Source organism: Zootoca vivipara, chromosome 3 (genome assembly GCF_963506605.1).
Source record: "Zootoca vivipara chromosome 3, rZooViv1.1, whole genome shotgun sequence".
NCBI classification, from domain to species: Eukaryota; Metazoa; Chordata; class Lepidosauria; order Squamata; family Lacertidae; genus Zootoca; species Zootoca vivipara.
The window spans coordinates 105332215-105352066 of NC_083278.1; the positions used below are offsets into that span (position 1 = coordinate 105332215).

General features: G+C 42.9%; 1 protein-coding gene across 3 annotated transcripts in view; it reads left to right on the forward strand.

Moving 5' to 3' along the window:
- The first annotated feature begins 8634 nt into the window (after window positions 1-8634).
- ACSS1 (acyl-CoA synthetase short chain family member 1) overlaps window positions 8635-19852 on the forward strand; it is a 35055-nt gene continuing 23837 nt past the window's right edge. Inside the window, exons 1-2 of one of the 3 annotated variants that reach the window (XM_035111059.2) lie at window positions 8635-9108; window positions 16414-16510. In XM_035111059.2, coding sequence (XP_034966950.2) covers window positions 8757-9108; window positions 16414-16510 — 449 coding nt within the window. In that variant the 5' untranslated portion in view covers window positions 8635-8756. Of the gene's footprint in view, window positions 9109-15887; window positions 16511-19852 lie in introns of those variants that run through there. The other 2 variants (XM_035111060.2, XM_060273087.1) reach the window with 2 other exon arrangements.

Here is a 19852-nt window from a genome sequence, read left to right on the forward strand (position 1 = left end):
GTACAGGCATGTCCAAAAGGTAGATCATGATCTACCGGTAGATCACTGGATGTTTGCAGTAGATCACTGGTAGATCATTGGCTCCCCCCAAAGTAGCTGAACAACTGTGGCTCCCCTAAGAAAAGCTCAACATTTTACCTCCTCCCTGAAAAAACTCAACTTTGACCTGACCCCCCCCCCAAATCGGTCTTCCTCCTTCCTAAAAAAAGTTCAACAACTTTGACCTGAACCCCAAAAGGGAGGGGGGGTAGATCACTGCCAATTTTTAAACTCTGTGAGTAGATCGCAGTCTCTTGGGAGTTGGCCACCGCTGATATAGAAGAAACAAGCTGTGTTCCCTGCCCGCCCCCAAGATCACAGTTGAACGGTGGGATTATGATCCACGTCCCTTTTTCTGTAGTTCTGGTTTGCATTGCTGATACCAGGTTTGCCTTGAACCTCCTGCTCTGTCCATTTTCTTTCTTTTTTCTATGCATGTAGTTATAATGGAGGCCTTAGGTTGTATATATTCAATTAGTAATGCCTATTTCACTTCTCCATGAGCACAGCAATCCAAACTATGGTTAACCACATTATGTGTGGCTGCTGACAATCTGTCAGTGCAAACAATGCTGTATCCAAATCTTGCTCAGTGGTGACTGGAAGGGGCCACAACTGGCAGAAAGCGCTGAAGCCTAGCAGAGGTCAGAAATACAGGCAGAATGCAGCAGCTAGGTTACTTGTACCATCTGCATATAAAACCTTTATTGCAGTATTTACACTGGCTGTCCATCTCCTGTTGGGTCAAGTTCAAGTGACTTGACAGATCACTTTACCTACTATATGTTTTGGAAAATACTTTGTCCATTCATCCACCTGTTTTCTATAGGTTCTTGAGAACCTATGTCATTGCCAAACTGAGCACAATTATTCCCAAGGTGGGAGTAGCAATTTTCATTGACATTTGGATGCCAATTGCCATCTTGAATCAAGATGGAAGCTGGTAACGTGTCTTTGTCCATTTTTTGGCATAGGTTTGGCCACCTCTTGAGATATCATCATCCAACTCAGAATGAGGGTTTCTGAAGTGTGGGCAACCATCTTTGTTGATTTTTTAACACCATGTGCCATTTTGAATCAAAATGGCAGACAAAAACATGACTTTGGCTTGACTTCACCTGATTTTGGGCATAACAGGTCCAAACTCACAAACTGCACAGTCACTCAGAGCAGGACCATTGTGCTATTTCTTTCATACATCTGTGAACACCTGCTGAGGCCCATCCTTCTCATGCTATACCCTATGGAAGTGCCAGGCCCATATGACATGCCACAACCAGACATGCCAACCTTTACTTATGATCGAACGGGCATTTTGGACACTTAAGATATAGCTATGCTGGGATACGTGTGCATGGACTTCTCCTCAGCAACATTTATGATATACTGTAATTTGCAAATAATACTTTGGTAAAGCTAACAAGAAAGAAAAGGGCTAAGATCCAACTGATTGGCTAGTAAAGGAGTAGGGTTTCTACTAAAACACTCCTGCTAAACATGTGATTGATGGTTTCTTAAAAGGGATCTGCATGCATAGGATCGGTTGCTCTGTGTGCTGTATTGGATTCATTGCATCATCATCATCATCAAATTTATATCTCAAACAGCTGTTTTATTTTGTATACATTTATTTACTTCTCTCCTTGTTAATTTTACTTATCCTTCAATATACCGTACCTCAGAATTTGTATACACCTATCAACGTCTCTGCTTTGTGAATCAATAAACCATTTATTTCACAATATATAAAAAAAATTGTCCAGTAGCACCATAGAGACCAACTAAGTTTGTTCTTGGTACAGTGGTACCTTGGTTTGCGACCACAATTGGTTCCGGGGAGCCGGTCGCTCCCCAAGGCACGCTTCTGTGCACGCGCTGCGCAGATCGCTTCTGCACATCTGAGCGCCGCGGAACCCGGATGTAAACACTTCTGGGTCCGTGGTGGTAGGAAACCGAAGCGGTCGCTCCCCGAGGCGGTCGCAAACCGAGGTACCATTGCATAAGCTTTCAAGTGCATTCACACTTCTTCATATACATATATTTAACATTCTTGTTACATTGCAGTAGCAAAGTTCAGGAACAGTCCCACTTCAAAACTTGCGATTCATGCAATAAACAGAAGAGGGCACTGTTCAATTATTTTTCACTTGTAGATCAACAAAACTGTTGAAGAAGGAAAGTCCAGTACACCGATGAATTATTGGCCATTTTCACTGAATCCTCTGGATCACTAAGCAGCAATTATAGCTATTCCTAAATTATTAAGAGATCTTGAATATACACTCTTCTTCTGTTTATTTAGAACAAGCAAGTAGATTACAGTGATACCTTGGTTTAAGAACAGTCTGGTTTAAGAACGATTTGGTTTACAAACTACTCAAAACCAGAAATAGAGTCTTGGTTTGAGAACTTTACCTCGGTCTAAGAACATAGTCCAAACGGTAGAAGGGCACCGGTGGCAGGAGGCCTCATTAGGGAAAAGTGGGCCTCAGTTTAAGAATGGTTTAGGTTTAAGACTGGACTTCTGGAACGGATTAAGTTTATAAACCGAAGTACCGGTAACACTGTACAGTATAAGGATTCCGGTAAAAAAAAAGAAAAAGAAAAATCAGATATATTGAACGCTACAAAATTATATCAGTTTTACAGCAACATAACTGTTAGAGTCTAAGGGACACTGGTGGCCCTGTGTTCTAAACCACTTAAGCCTCTTAGGCTTGCTTCTTGTAAGGTTGGCAGTTTGAACCCATGTGACGGGGTGACCTCCCATTGATTTGTCCCAGCTCCTGCCAACCTAGCAGTTTGAAAGCATACCAGTGTGTGTAGATAAATAGGTACAGCTGCGGCAGGAAGGTAAACGGCATTTCCATGTGCTTTGGCACTTGTCACTGTATTCCGTGCATCAGAAGCAGTTTAGTCATGCTGGCCACATGACCCAAAAAAAGCTATCTGTGGACAAAACACCAGCTCCCTCGGCCTGAAAACAGAGATGAGTGCTGCACCCCATAGTCAAATTCGACTGGAGTCCAGGGTTCCTTTACCTTTTTACTTTATAGCCAAAAAATCCTGGGAATTATACTTTGGTGAGGGTGATGAGAACTGTGATAGAAATCTCTAGCCAGCTCACAAAACTACAAACTGAAAGCCAAAATTTGGCTGGTTCATTTCTTTAAACATATAAAACTCAGCCACCCAATACTGCCAATAGCACCTAGATATATCTGTCGCTGTGTTTGTTTTCCACCACCAACACCACCTTTCTTTCTACTTAGGCTTCAAACTTCATACCTCCTCCATCAATTTTGCCCTTAGATCACTCTTCCTCAACTCCTCAAGATGGTTTTCCTGCTTTCTCATGTTTCTTCCCACTCCACACCTGCCCATTGCTATCATTTTTTCCTCCCCTTTCTATGGCACAAAGACATTCTGGACACCCTGCCCTCTAGGTTTCCACTATACATGTTATCTTTCTTCACACACAGTGATAGGTATTTTCACCAACAAAATCTGAGAAAACCACGGAGGCCATGTACATAGCCAATATACAGTATCAAGCCATAGTTATAAGAACAGAAAATAATATCACAATAGGAGCTGACTTTTACAGCGGAGATTGCCATGACCAAAGTGATCAACGAAATGGAGTAACTCCCCTATGAAGAAAAGTTGCAGCCCTTGGGAATTTTTAGTTTAGAGAAAAGTCAAACAAAAGATTACATGATAGAAGTTTATAAATTTTTACATGGCATGGTGAGTGGAATGTTCAAATATATAAAAGGATGTCATATAGAGGAGGGAGAAAGGTTGTTTTCTGCTGCTCCAGAGAAGCGGACACGGAGCAACGGATTCAAACTACAAGAAAGAAAATTCCACCTAAACATTAGGAAGAACTTCCTGACAGTAAGAGCTGTTCGGCAGTGGAATTTGCTGCCAAGGAGTGTGGTGGAGTCTCCTTCTTTGGAGGTCTTTAAGCAGAGGCTTGACAGCCATCTGTCAGGAATGCTTTGATGGTGTTTCCTGCTTGGCAGGGGGTTGGACTGGATGGCCCTTGTGGTCTCTTCCAACTCTATGATTCTATGATTCTATGATTCTATGATTCTATGGATAGAGAAAAGTATAGCACTACAACACATAGACATCCAATGAAGCTGAATATTGGAAGATTCAGGATAGATAAAAGAAACTACTTATTCACACAGTGCAGTTAAACTATGGAACTTGCTTCCACAGGAGGCAGAGGTGGCCACCAACATGGAAGGCTTTAAACATGGACATAAAAATGTGTGGCACTGTCTTTGTGGATTCTCACTGGTGAGAGAAATGCATTATTTGTATGCCCATAGATATTGGCCTGTATCTTCACTCCTCATGCTACAGTGCTCTGCTGAATAGAAATCTGAAGCTAGCTTTCCACTTTCAAACCAAAAACTCTAGACTCCACAACACTTGAGAGGACCCTCAGGAGGGATTGTGTAAATGGCCACATGGTCTCACCATTCCATAACAAAACTAGAGACTCAACAAGATCCTCTGCTCTATCCATTGGACACCCTCCCCCGCACAGTCAGGAATCTATCAGATTCCATCACTATCCAAGGGCAGACCTTCCTAACTGGTCCTCCACTCCTGCATTGGACCAATGACCATTTGAGACAGGCCCATGGTTGCTATAAACTCCTGAGCCAGACCTGATACACCCTCAGACTGGATGTTGAAGTCACCCCAAACCACAGTTCTGGGTTCCTCCAACACAACACCTAGGACAGCCTTGATCAGCTAAGTCAGGATAGCTGATGAACAGCAGGGTGGGTGGTACACCAACAGCACCTCTAACCTGTCTCTTTGGCCCAACACCAGATGCAGGTCCTTCAGTACCACTCTTAGAGGGAGGTTTCCTGGTGGTGGAAAGTAAGCCCCTATGCACTACAGCAACACCTCCTCACCCCCTCCAGTCCGGGCTGATGTCGTACTGAATACCCAGGTAGGCAGAGCATGTTAGTATTTTCATCTCTCCCTTTTCTGTCAATCTCCTGACTCAGTGGAGAGGGGTGGGGAGAAGTCTTCCTTGGTAACTGTTATTCCTAATTGTCAGTTCTGGAGAGTGTGCTCTGAGGTAAAGTGGCGAACTTCATCTGTTTATTGGTGCTCACAGCTAGAAGTTGTGAGTCCGAATACTGTATATGGTTAAAATCCATCAGAACAGAGTCAGATCTGGCCTCCCCAGCAATACACACTTGGTTGGCCTGCTCATCCACAAATCATGGAACTTTTCAGCTACCTGCTTACCCAGACATGTTTTAGAACCATCATTCAATATCACCAGGTACAACTGGGAGATTAGGGTCACAACAAACTAAGGCCCAGTAGTAGGCACATAACATACCATATGCCAAGAGGATGTTGAGTCCACTTCAACACTCCTCCCCTTGTACCTTACTTGTGAGGCTTGCGGTCAATTATCACAAATGCATGTTTTGCTAGACAAGCACAGGGCTTGTGGACAGAGAGTTTTTTTAACTTCCTAGAGAGGACCTCTGTGTGTGGTCACTTCCATTAGGAACTATATAACAAAGGAGACAATCCTTTCTATTTCCTTCTGCCTGTGAGGAGACTCTCTCTTTCCACCATGACTCAAAGATAACCAGATGTGCATGACTAAAGTTCCTGCATTAAGCTATGTTAGCTAAGACTACCAACTTTTATTTTACTGTAACTTATAAGTATTTTTGCTCACTATTTTGCTGTATTTGCTGCCTGCATTGAAATGTAAGTAAACCCTTTCTTCATTTATCTTACTAAAAAAATGTAGCTCATTATTTGGAATGGAGGTTGGGATTAAAATGTGTAATTGGCTAATTCCTAAACTTTAATGAGCTGCAAAACTTACAAATGTTTTACTCTGCTAAAAAGACTTCACAACCCGTTTTTCTTTTTGTATTTCTTGCATGCATGTTGGGAGAGGAGTTTTAGATCTAAATCTACAGATTTAATCCTCAGTCCATTTCCCACATTACTGAGTGGGAACACCACCCAACCAAACTTCCCCTCTACCAGACTCTCACCCCAGGTTGCCTCCCAAAGTGCCTGCCTACAATTCCATAGCCTGACTGACAGTAGGAGATGCCCCATGACTCCCCAAATCAACAGGTAAAAAAGGTAAACCTGGATGGTTAAGTCCAGTCAAATGTGACTATGGGGTGCGGCACTCATCTCACATAAGGCAGAGGGAGTCAGCGTTTGTCCACAGACAGCTCTCCGTGTCATGTGGCCAGCATGACTTCTGGTGCAACAGAACACCGTGATGGAAGCCAGAGCACATGGAAACGCTGTTTACCTTCCTGCCGCAGCAATACCTATTTATCTACTTGCACTAGTCTGCTTTCAAACTGCTAGGCTGGCACAAGCTGGGACAGAACAATAGGAGTTGACCACATCGAGTGGATTCGAACCAAATTAGCAATCCCCTTTGGTGTCAACTCTGCCACTCACAGCAGAGCCTGTTCTTTTAGCAAGGCAGGCTCTGGACCACAGCCCGGGCCACACCTCAACTGTATTCACTCAGCCAACAATCAACCAATATCTTGTACTGCAATCAGCACAAACACTCGCTTATCTGGAGGCAAATCTCAGTGAACAAACTGATGCAAGCAACAAAACATGGATGCTATCTTGCTGCCTGGGAGAGTAGACCAGGCAGGGGTGGTGCCAAACAGCCTTCTCTGATTAGTCTTCTGTTGGTCTGCTCCATTCAAGTGAACACATGAATTAGATCTGTTTCTGTGGAAAACACAATCCTCTTAAACAGAGAACTGTAAAGGTAGCATTCCCCAGTTCACAAAATGAAACCAATTATCACCATTAGTAGAAATAATTACAGTACTCTTTCAGCAGCCAGCATACAATTTCCTGCAAACAGATTTTTTTGAATGAATAATGAAGGCTCAACAGATGGTAAATGGTTTCCAAATAAAGCATAAGTATCTCAGTGATTAGTATGGGAATAGCAATTCAATGAGAGCTGAGTTCCAGAACTGTAGAGGGAAAGTAGTGTTTAATCCTCCTCCTCCTTCATACCATCCCAAATATGTTGGCAATATCACATTTTCAAACTCAGTCTTAAACACTGTTGATACAGAACTGAAATCGTGATCTGGAAAAATGAAGAAACAGAAAAGGCATTGAATATATTCCCCTAGAGCAGAAGCACGGAACCTATGGCCTTCCAGATGTTGTTGAACGCCAGCTCCCATCACTTCTAGTCAGCATAGGCAATGGTCAGGGATCATGGGAGTCGTAGTAAAATAACGTTAGAGGGGCTACATGTTCCCTTTTCCATCCCTTCTCTTGGCTTTTTGTGTGGTTCGCCAGAAGTGGCTTAGTCATGCTGACCACATGACCTGGAAGCTGTACGCCGGCTCCCTTGGCCAGTAAGGCAAGATGTGCACCGCAACCCCAGAATCGTCCGCGACTGGACCTAACGGTAAGGGGTCCCTTTACCTTTTTAACCAGGAATTCCTTAATGAACAGTGGATTGGACCAAGTCTGATTTTAAATAAAAGATAATTTAATGTGCGAAAAATGCAAGTAGATGTAATTTAAGTCTGAACAAACATGGAATCCTATCTGCTTAATAAAAATAATCATACATCACTAACGTAATAATTATTTCTAATATAATCTGGATGAGAAATGGGTACAAAGCTCGGTGGCAGTATATGCATTACTAGAGAGGCATGACAATACTGTATATTTTGTCCACCTATCACTTGGTTTTTCTGTGACATCTATCGGGTGCTTTGGCTGAGATTAAGACACCTCAACAGCTATACACGCTGCCACACTTTCTCCACAGGATTTCGAGATGAGGCAAATACCATAGTTCAAAAGGTCCATAGTTAGCGTATGTTGGGGGTCCGAGGGAAAGCATTACACTTCACACATGAGTAATTGATAAAACAATTTCCATATTTTATCTTTTGCCCCCTGGTTACTTACGCCTAGCTTTGTGTCAATTTCTCTTTGGAAAAAAGCACCTTGCCAAACCTTAAGGTACCGCACCAGTCGAAATTTATTTACACACCCACCTTTCCAACGTTTGCAATTAGCGTTTCTGAATAGAAGTTCAGGTCTCAATCTTAAGAGATCATACGCAAGACAGAGTCGTTTTGCTTTTCGGCTGCGGCAGAAGCTGCAGCTCAAAACGTGCGGTTTACAGAGAATATGCTTTTCCTCCTCAACAAACCTGTGATGCAGGTGAGGCTGAGTGAGTGAGTGAGATACCAGCCCAAATGGGGTCGCCCTCAGCTTCGGCCGCGGCTGAGTGCCGATTTTTGAACTTTTTTTCGAATCCCGCCTCAAGGTTTAACCGCTACGAGCTGCGGCAGTTCCCGAAACTCAGGAATTTTTCAGTTGTTCCACAGACGACTTTTTTTTAAAAAAAAAAATTCCCTTCTGCTAAAGCGGCCGAACACTCCCGCTCAGTTCCTCTTTCGCCTCAGGAGATGCAGCCTAAGGGGAAGGGGGAAAGGGCGGGAAAGGCGTGGTGAGGCGAAGGAGGAAGCGCGCAGGGCCAACTTGGCTGGGCCTGGGCCAACTCCGCCTCAGGAGAGCGGTTTCGAAAGTCACTTCCCCTTCTTCGCCTCCTCGGAGGCGGCGCCGAGCCAGTTTCAGCGCCCCGCGCTGCTACACACACCTGCCAAACCTTCGCCGGCGGCCTTATGGCAGCCACACCGTCCGCGGCTGCTGCCCTGAGCCACTTGCGGAGCGCCCTGAGCAGGAGGCGAGGGAGGCTTCCGTGGTGGAGCCGGAGCTGGCCGGGCGCCCACTGGGGATGGCCTTCGGGCGCCCGCCTCCTCAGCGGCGGCCGTTGCCTCTCTCAGGCGAGCGACCCCTTCCTGAGGGGGAGCTATGACGAGGTGTCCCGGAGGGCGGCCGAGGCGCCCGGGGCTTTCTGGGGGGCGCTGGCTCAGGAGGCGCTGCTGTGGGACGCCGCGCACCACACCGACTGCGAGTGGGATTTCGCGCAGGGCCGCGTCCGCTGGTTCTTGGGCGGCCGCTTAAATGTGGCGGGTAAGGAGCGCCTTCCTTTGGCAGGAGGGGCGAGCAGTTGCCCCTGGCGCGCGCACATCTTATATATATATATCTCTTTTCGGTCCCTCTTCTTATTCTTCGAGTCCTTCAGGTTTCGAAAGCTTATCTACTTCAGTGCCTGGAAGTCACCACCCAAGTGATCTGGAAAGCCGGGTGCCTGCGAAGTGGCGCGGTGGCTGTTTTTACGGCGAAGAGAAAGAAAATAAGGGGTCGAATGCGCTCTGCAGATGCTCAGAGGCACCTGCATTGTGTCAGGTCGGGCCTTCTAGATCGGCCCTGGTGCGAAAAACAAGTTTTAGGGCCTGAGGGTGGGACTTCTGGAGCTGAGCTCAAGAAGCCCGCACGAGTTGTAAGACTACACAAGTTTTTTCCAGTGCATAATGCTCCAAGTTCAAATATCTTTGGCATCTGCAAGACCTCGAAGAGTCAACATAAAGGGGGGGGGGAATTAGCTGTGGCTCTTGGGATAATGCATCTTCAATTTTAAAACACATTTTCTCCCTGCCATCTGCCGTGCATTTGTGAAAGCCAATGTGACCCTGTGAGTTCAAAGTAGACAAACAGGCTTTCTCAGCAATTGTCAGCTCACATAATGGAAGCAACCTTTGTTTTGTGTGATGCAGGTGGCCTTCCTTAAAGATTTGCTGGCAGGGAAAGCAATATGCAAATAAGTGAATTGCTCATTATTTTTATTTCATTGGGTTTGAGGTCACTGGCGGCTCGTCATTCTCATATGACATGTTTTTTGCTGCTGCGGTTCTTGTGAGGGAAGCAGCATTTTCATCTTACAAATTAATAGCATTTAAATACTTTGCTGTGGGATGGCGGGGGGGGCATTTTATCTCCCCTGGACATTTCCATTGGTGCTTGGAAATACCACATGGAATGCGGTTGAGCAAGCATTGCAGGGCCTCCCTTGTCTATATAGTCATTTATCAACGTAAAAGGCAGATTATAAGAACAGAAGAATAGCCTGCAGGATCAGGCCTTTGACCCATCTAGTTCAGCATCCTGTTCTCATAGTGGCCAGCCAGATGCCTGTGGGAAACCAAGGAGCAGAACATGAGCACAGGAGCACTCTCCCCTCCTGTGTATTCTAGCAACTAGTAGTGAGAAGCATTATTGCCTCCAAAGTAATATGAACAAAAGACAGGTTCCTGTCCCAAAGAACTTACAAAGAACTTTTAAAGAACTTTTGCAGGTATTAAAGTCATAATTTCTTAAAGCTCTCTGAGAGCACATTTGGGTGGCAATTTTGCATACTATTGGTTGCTTGCTGTGTACCATATTGAGAGTGTGGGAAGCGGAACAAAATGAGTATCATTTCCGTGTGTGTGTGTGTGTGTGTGTGATTATGATGCACATAGGTGGGATATATACTAAAAGCATATCTTTCAACATTTGAGACTGCCATATAGGTTTCCCTAATAGAGGGGATATGCCTATATTAATTGATTTATGATTATTTCAGGTGGCAGCTTTTTCCATTGATTAACCCTGAGAATGAGCATAGTCCCTTGATGTTGGCTGCAAAGTGCATGTCATTTCACATTGGCCTACAAACATTTTATGCATAGACTTTGCAGTTATATTCAAACAGTTACGCACAAATACTGTAAATAACAGTATGTGCATGCACACGAAAGCTCATACCAATGACAAACTTAGTTGGTCTGTAAGGTGCTACTGGAAGGAATTTTTTTATTATGTTTCGACTACATCAGACCAACACGGCTACCTACCTGTAACTATGGTAGTATTAACTTGTTAGATCCATAATTCCAACCCCATCTGGGGTTACTGTGCTCCACTAAAAAGAAAATTAGACCCCAAAGCCCTTTAATTTGCTGTCCTGTTTTTCCACAGAGTTGTTAAAAAAACAGACCACCACTTGCTTCCTTCATTGTTTTAGACTCTTCACATCTGCTCCACAACGTTTTAACCGCCTGGCTGACCTCAGATCTTCTGGAAACTACACTCTGTTTTAAAACTAGATTTGGCCATTTTTTCTAGTTTGGGCTGATTCATTTGTAATTGTTGCATTAACAAGCTAGATAGAGGATGGACTTAGTTTGACTAGTAGAAAATAAGGTGTTGTCCTATCAAAAAGCTATGCAATGCCATAAAAATGTAAATGAAACAGCTTCCAGCAGCTTTCCTTGCAAAAGAAAATATATTGTTAGATTTTTGAAAATTCTGCTGTTAAAAGTAAGACATGTATAAATAAAGGCATTGTAAGACATATACTGTATGTACTTTTACATGATTCTACAGACAGAGTGAATGCATCAATACTGAAACATGGAAAGCTCAAGGAGCTGTAGTTGGTGATGGTGCTAACCACCTAATTCAACACAAATTCCTCTCAAATAGTTGCTATGGGCACTACATTTTTCTGGTACATAGAATGCTTGTTGCTAGGAAGCCTCATCTGTGGAAGTTGAACTTGGCTTTGTGGTAGAAGCACTATTGTGCCCGCCTCTCCTCCTCTTAAAACTTGGATAGTAAACGAAACAAACTGCTAGCAGATGAGGATGTGATTTCTCTTTATTATTGGTTTTCTGCAGTGTCTGTAATACTAAAATTTGTGACAATTTTTTTAAAAAATAAAAATCTAACTTGACCACAGTTGACTATTGAAAAAATGACCCACAACCTCTCCCAATATTATGTACTTATCATGAGACTGATTTTTGTTTTGTTCCTGCACCCCTTTTCCTTTTTGCCATGTCATAATGGTTTATGATATTTCAGCAATTGTTGTTTAGTTGTTTAGTCGTGTCTGACTCTTCGTGACCCCATGGACCAGAGCACGCCGGCATTCCTGTCTTCCACTGCCTCCTGCAGTTTGGTCAGACTCATGTTGGTGGCTTCGAGAACATTGTCCAACCATCTTGTCCTCTTCTCCTTGTGCCCCCAATCTTTCCCAACATCAGGGTCTTTTCCAGGGAGTCTTCTCTTCTCATGAGGTGGCCAAAGTATTGGAGCCTCAGCTTCAGTGAGCACTCAGGGCTGATTTCCTTCAGAATGGATAGGTTTGATCTTCTTGCAGTCCAAGGGAATCTCAAGAGCAGGCATAGGCAACTTTGGCTCGCCAGATGTTTTGGAACTAAACCTCCCATGATCCCTGACCACTGGCCCTGTTAGCTAGGGATCATGTTCCAAAACATCTGGAGAGCCAAGGTTGCCTATGCCTGCTCAAGAGTCTCCTCCAGCACCATAATTCAAAAACATCAATTCTTCGGCGATCAGCCTTCTTTATGGTCCAGCTCTCACTTCCATACATCACTACAGGGAAAACCATAAGGTAAAGGTAAAGGGACCCCTGACCATTGGGTCCAGTCGTGACCGACTCTGGGGTTGCGCGCTCATCTCGCATTATTGGCCGAGGGAGCCGGCGTATAGCTTCCAGGTCATGTGGCCAGCATGACAAAGCCGCTTCTCGCAAACTAGAGCAGCACACGGAAACACCGTTTACCTTCCCGCTGTAGCGGTTCCTATTTATCTACTTTCACTTTGACGTGCTTTCAAACTGCTAGGTTGGCAGGAGCTGGGACCAAGCAACGGGAGCTCACCCCGTCACAGGGATTCGAACCGCCGACCTTCTGATCGGCAAGCCCTAGGCTCAGTGGTTTAGACCACAGCGCCACCCGTGTCCCATATAAGATTACTGTGTAGTCTGAGCTTTTGATGAATGTGTATCATCTCATGTGCCTCATTTGCTAAGGTTAGCATTCAGTTTTAGTGGTGGGTGGTGATAGCCACTGTTTATGCAATCACAGCTAGCAGCAAACAGACATGGGGATACCAGTTCCTATAAGAGGGATTCAGAGCCACTTACTTTATAATGAACCACTGTGGATTTAAAATCTTATTACCTTGTTATTGCTAGTTAAAACCGTGATTACAATTAGAACCTTATTGATTGGACACAAAATCATTTGGCAGTGAGGGATCAGCACTCTGCATAGCACATGCTGAGAGGCACTATCACCTATTCTTTAGTACCTGTATTACTGAACACAACAAAAATTAAGATCCTGGTATTATAAACAACTTTACAGGAGAAAAGCAGCTATTAAAAAAGCAATTTTGGGGTGCTAAAGCCAAAATGTTCAGTTCTCATCTACCAAAGCTACACAGTCTAACACACACTTTATGTCTTTGACAGCAGAATCAGTTGCCTCTGGGAAATTCACAAGCAAGGCACGAATGCAATAGCACTCTCCCATTGTTGGTCCCTAACATTGTACAGTTAGAACCTCCAGACTCTTGGAAAGTTTCATCTTTCACTATTTTTCCTTAATTTTTCAATATGTAATTGAATGTGCTCAACGTCTACAGTCACAGATTCATTATGTTTAGCATTAAACTTATAATTCTACTTTGAATAATCTTTGCCAAAGGGAAAAAAAGAAAATTACCAAGACAAATAGCTAGGGAAAACCTTTGGTATATTCAGCTTCTTTCAAAGCAGGACAACATGTGGGAGTAATAGTCTGTTCCAAATGAAAAATAAGGCAGGGACTGAGGGTGCATGGCTTGTCCATCCCATTAAAGTAACAGAATCAATTTTAAAGCTCATAGAACTGTTTTTCTATTGGTTAATCTTCATTTTTGTTATTTATACTTCCGTAATTGCTGAAGAAAGCAGAGACATCCCCTTGCCAACAAAGGTCCATATAGTTAAAGCTATGGTTTTCCCTGTGGGACCCAGGTGGTAGAATTTAGCTAAAAAGCAATTCTCAATCAAGTCACCAGTGTATAGGAATAATCAAGGTCATGAAAACCATTTAAATGTTAAATATTAAGGAAGAGAACAGTTAAATGACCTAATTAAGCTACCATTGCTATACACATAAGAGTTGAAAAGGTACTTGAACGTGGCTGGAATAATTAAAGGACTCTAGTGCTGCTTTTGTTTATTGAAGAAGCCTTAATTTTCAAGGATGTGATATTTGGTTTCAGGCATTGGGGGGGGGGACATACTGTGGAATTAAGTATTTTACTGCATAATTTTCCCAGTAAAGTTTCTCTAAGCTTTGTACAGTGAAGAACTGTCCTTGATGGTTGATTACAGTATTTGTAAATAGAGGACTCCCTTAGGGTCAAATTAGAAGAAAAGGACACCAACAAGGGCATTGAAGGGATTGGCTGAAGAGCACAACACTACAGTATTAGGTTTCCAAAACATGATCTTATAATTACAAAACATATGCATTTTTAGAATGGTGAAACATAATTACCGCAAAACAGCTGTCTACTGCAAAATCTGATGGCCAAACTTCAACATTGATTTTAAAAGGCTGGATTTCCTAGCCTTTAAATGCTGGAAGGAGGGGGCTAAACTCAAAGCTGAGGAAGAATTGTGTGTATCAATCATCCTGTGCTTAGGAGGCAGGACTCCTTTCAGTATGTTATGCGCATTCCAATCCCTCCACATAATTGTAATATTTAGCAGAGAGAATGCAGGCAGGGGGGAGCGCTACATTAACCAAATGACTTTTAGTCTCTTGTCTTTCCAATGCCCTGTTGCTCTGCCTCTCCTATCCAAGCCTTAGCTAGAGGCTATATTTTTCAATAAATAGATAAATATTATGCATATATTCCTGGCTTACATACCAATCACATAGCTCTTGTTGGTCTGGTTTTAGACTGTAGGTGGTCTAAACTACAAAGAACATCAACAACCCATGAAGGGAGTTAGTCAGTTATGGCCATCTTGTGTTATAAACAGAATCATACTGTCAAAGTTTCAACAACTGTATATGGCAACCGTATCTAATGCAAGCTGGATTTCGAAGGGGCAGAGGAACCAGAGACCAAATTGCAAATATGCGCTGGATTATGGAGAAAGCTAGAGAGTTCCAGAAAAACATCTACTTCTGCTTCATTGACTACGCAAAAGCATTTGACTGTGTCGACCACAGCAAACCTATGGCAAGTTCTTAAAGAAATGGGAGTGCCTGATCACCTCATCTGTCTCCTGAGAAATCTCTATGTGGGACAAGAAGCTACAGTTAGAACTGAATACGGAATAACTGATTGGTTCAAAATTGTGAAAGGAATAAGACAAGGTTGTACATTGTCTCCCTGCTTATTTAACTTACATGCAGAATTCATCATGCGAAAGGCTGGACTGGATGAATCCCAAGCCAGAATTAAGATTGCCAGAAGAAATATCAACAACCTCAGATATGCTGATGACACAACCTTGATGGCAGAAAGTGAGGAGGAATTAAAGAACCTTTTAATGAGTGTGAAAGGAGAGCACAAAATATGGTCTGAGGCTCAACATCAAAAAAACCAATATCATGACCACTGGTCCCATCGCCTCCTGGGAAATAGAAGGGGAAGAAATGGAGGCAGTGAGAGATCTGAGGATGCCTGATCAAACCTATCCATTCTTAAGGAAATCAGCCCTCAGTGCTCACTGGAAGGACAGATCCTGAACCTCCAATACTTTGGCCACCTCATGAGAAGAGAAGACTCCCTGGAAAAGACCCTGATACTGGGAAAGATTGAGAGCACAAGGAGAAGGGGACAACAGAGGATGAGATGGTTGGACAGTGTTCTCGAAGCTACGGACATGGTTCTGACCAAACTGCAGGAGGCAGTGGAAGACAGGAGTGCTCCCAGGCATGTCAAACCTGCGGCCCTCCAGATGTTTTGGCCTACAACTCCCATGATCCCTAGCTAGCAGGACCAGTGGTTGGGGAAGATGGGAATTGTAGTCCAAAACATCTGGAGGGCCGCAGGTTTGACATGCCTGCGTCTAGTCCATGGGGTCATGAAGAGTCGGACCCGACTAAACGACTAAACAACAAAACAACATCTAATGACATCCTTACATTTACTACCTCAGAATTCTTGTAGATGCTTGACTATATGTTTATGAACTAAACTGATGTACAGTGCAATTTCATTTATTTTAATACTGAAATCATCTGAATACTGTACTTTGATACTCTTGACCAGGCATCCCCAAACTGCGGCCCTCCAGATGTTTTGGCCTACAACTCCCATGATCCCTAGCTAGCAGGACCAGTAGTCGAGGAAGATGGGAATTGTAGTCCAAAACTTCTGGAGGGCTGAAGTTTGGGGATGCCAGCTCTTGACTCTTTCATTGGGACATTATTGTAGATTTGCATGATCAGAGGCTCTTTAAATAAATTATATTTGTTCATTATGTTTTAAAAATATTAATAGCACAACTTGATTATCAAATCTGACACTTTAGAATCTACTGTAAATGTTGCTTTTTTATAATTTGTTTCTGTGCAGTTAACTGCTTGGACCGGCATGCACAACACTCTCCAGAGAGAGTGGCTTTGATCTGGGAAAAAGATGAGCCTGGCACTGAAGAGAAAGTCACCTACAGGTATGACTTCAGAATGTGTCTTGTACTGCAGTTGGGGTGTGCTTACTGCCTACTTCAAGAGCTTTTGTACAAAATCTTTTCCATTATTTGATGATTGCCAGCCTAAAGAAGAGGAATCAGTTCAGGAGTAGTGGTGAACAAGATGGCAAATACAACCAGTGTTGCTTTTAGCAGAGCTGTCCCCAAATAGTGGGTTAGAACCCAGCAGTAGATTGATGGGACATTTGGCAGTAGCTGAGCAGCCTTTCAGAAAGGGGCTACTGGAAACCATGTGGCAATGTAGCTTAAATAATATTCATAACTGCTCAGTTGTCATTAACAGGTATTTAATAAGACAAAATTTCATTATTATGATTAAATAATTTTTGAACCACTTAATATATTAAAAATATATATCTACAAAAAACAACAACGGACAAATTAATCTGTTACAAAATATTACAAAAGTACAGTTACATATAAACATAGTTACACATAAAAATGTAACAAAAATTTGTCTGATGATGCTATTTCAACACATGTACAGTAAGAATGCTATTTCAACACATGTACTGTGTCAGAACAGGAAATACAGTTTGCAGTCAAGCTGAAGCTAGTGTAAGAAAAAGGAACCAGTCCACATGGATGTGAGAGCTTTCTGCAAATGAACATGGGCTGCGTCTGTAAGAAAAATGTAAGAATATCTCTGTGCAGCCTACCTTGGAGGATTTGTAGTGCCTCATCACAATCCTGGATGGCAGAAGTATGAGTGGCAGAAGTCAAGTTGGGGTAGAGGAGCAAAAGTGAAAGCTGGTTGCACAACCATGGCATGGGGGTGACATTGACGGAAGAGTGGTGGTTTGGAATAATGGCAGAAGTATGAGTGAAGTACTATGAATTATTTCAGAGCTGTGCATTCTTTATCTCCCACATGAGACAGCAAGGGAATGGAAGAGGGAGAAGTTTCAGGACAGCAAGAAGGGGGGGGGGTACGGAAAGGAAATGAGTGGCTCTTCTAAATAATGACAGGGGTAAATTGGGAATGGGAGGAAAATGATGGTTTTAAACAACAGCAGAGATTGTAATTTAACACAGTGTATTTCACTTCTGGTACCATGTGCTATCTTCAACATGATGTTCCAGATGCAAAGTAATAATTTAGAAAATATATGTTATTATCAAGCAAGCACCCACATGCACACAACATCCATAAACTGAACTTAACCTTCTCTACTGAACAAGCTAACTGACTGGCTTGCTCTTAAGATTCTACTCAATTTAAAGCTACAGCAACATATACCATCATGGGGTGTGCACACAAAGGGGGCTGCAGAACAGGGGGGAGAATGAGGCATGAAAATGGTAATGGTTGTCTGTGTGCAAGGGATAGTTGAAAAAAGGAGGTAGGAAAGGGAGACTGGCTGGCACAGACCTTGTCTTCTTAATGGCTCATCACCTTGCCCTTTGTTTTCCAGACTGGCTCTTCTCCTAGGAGATTGCTTAAATGGGAAACTGATTTGGCCCGTTTGGCTAAATCCAGCATCTGGCAGCCCATTTTAATACTCAGAGCCTTGATTAAACTCCAACACCCACTAGACCCAGGAATTTAGGGGAGGATCTGACACCAATAAAATTTTTTAAATAATTTTTATTAAATTTTCCAAACAATCAAAAAAGAAAATCTCATTGCATTTCATCTTACATACCCCATCTCAGTTCATTCGCTCTGCCGAGCTATGACTTCCCTCCCTCCCGTCATTCGGCTTTATTTCTCACTCCTCTCTCGCAGTTCCTTTTAAAAACCCTGAATAAGATCACTTCCTAGGATTTATTTCAGTCCTGCAAGTGTCTTTAAACTTCTACAGTTCTTCTCTATATAGTCAATGAATTCACTCCACTCCCTCTGGAACTTTGTCTCTCCCTGGTTTCGAATCCCGCATGTCAACTTTGCCAGTTCTGCACAGTCCATCATTTTCGTTCGCCACTCCTCAATCGTCGGTATCTCCTGTAATTTCCATTTTTGGGCTAGTAAAGTCCTCACCGCAGTTGTCGCATACATAAATAATCTCTGGTTTCCCTTAGCTATATCCCCTCCCATTAAACCTAATAAGAAAGCTTCGAGTTTTTTGGGAAAGGTATATTTAAACATCTTTTTCAACTCATTATATATCATTTCCCAAAATCCTTTTACCTTCTCTCATGTCCACTACATATGATAAAATTCACCATTTTTGTCTTTACATTTCCAGCAAATTTTGTTACTCATCCTGTACATTTTAGCTAATTTCACCGGTGTTAAGTACCACCTGTACATCATTTTCATTACATTTTCTTTCAGGGCGGTACATGCAGTAAATTTCAAAGTTTCCTTCCCTAATTTCAACCATGCATCATATTCAATATTGTGCCCAAAATCTCTTGCCCATTTTATCATCACATCTTTTCTGACACCAATATAGGGGAATTAAGGCACCCACAAACTCCTAACAATATATTCAAATATTTAGTTTCACATTCAATATGATTGAGTCATCCACTCTAGGCTGAGATTCATATGAATAGCATAATTAGTTTTATTTATGAAATTAAATACATTGGAACTCTCAGCCAAACCATACATTGCAGTCAATGCCTGATCACATTTAATGTATGTGTTGCTTTTTAAATAGCAATTTCAGGAGTGATTTGGACATGGTGTATTTATTTATTCAACATACAGTGGTACCTCTACTTACGAATAACTCTACTTACAAATGTTTCTACTTACGAACGGAGCTCCGGCCGCCATCTTGGATGCGGTTTAGATCCAAGATCCAAGGGACCCAGGTGGTGCTGTGGTTAAACCACTGAGCCTAGGGCTTGCCGATCAGAAGGTTGGCGGTTCGAATCCCTGTGACGGGGTGAGCTCCCGTTGCTTGGTCCCAGCTCCTGCCAACCTAGCAGTTCGAAAGCACGTCAAAATGCAAGTAGATGAATAGGAACCGCTACAGCGGGAAGGTAAACGGCGTTTCCATGTGCTGCTCTGGTTTGCCAGAAGCAGCTTTGTCATGCTGGCCACATGACCTGGAAGCTGTATGCTGGCTCCCTCGGCCAATAATGCGAGATGAGCACGCAACCCCAGAGTCGGTCACGACTGGACCTAATGGTCAGGGGTCCCTTTACCTTTACAGTGGTACCTCTACTTATGAATAACTCTACTTACAAATGTTTCTACTTACGAACGGAGCTCCGGCCGCCCTCTTGGATGCGGTTTAGATAGGATTTTTTCTACTTATGAATTTTTAGATAGGGTTGCTTCGACTTACAAATTTTTCCTCCCAATGCATTCCTATGGGATTCGACTTACAATTTTTTCCGACTTAC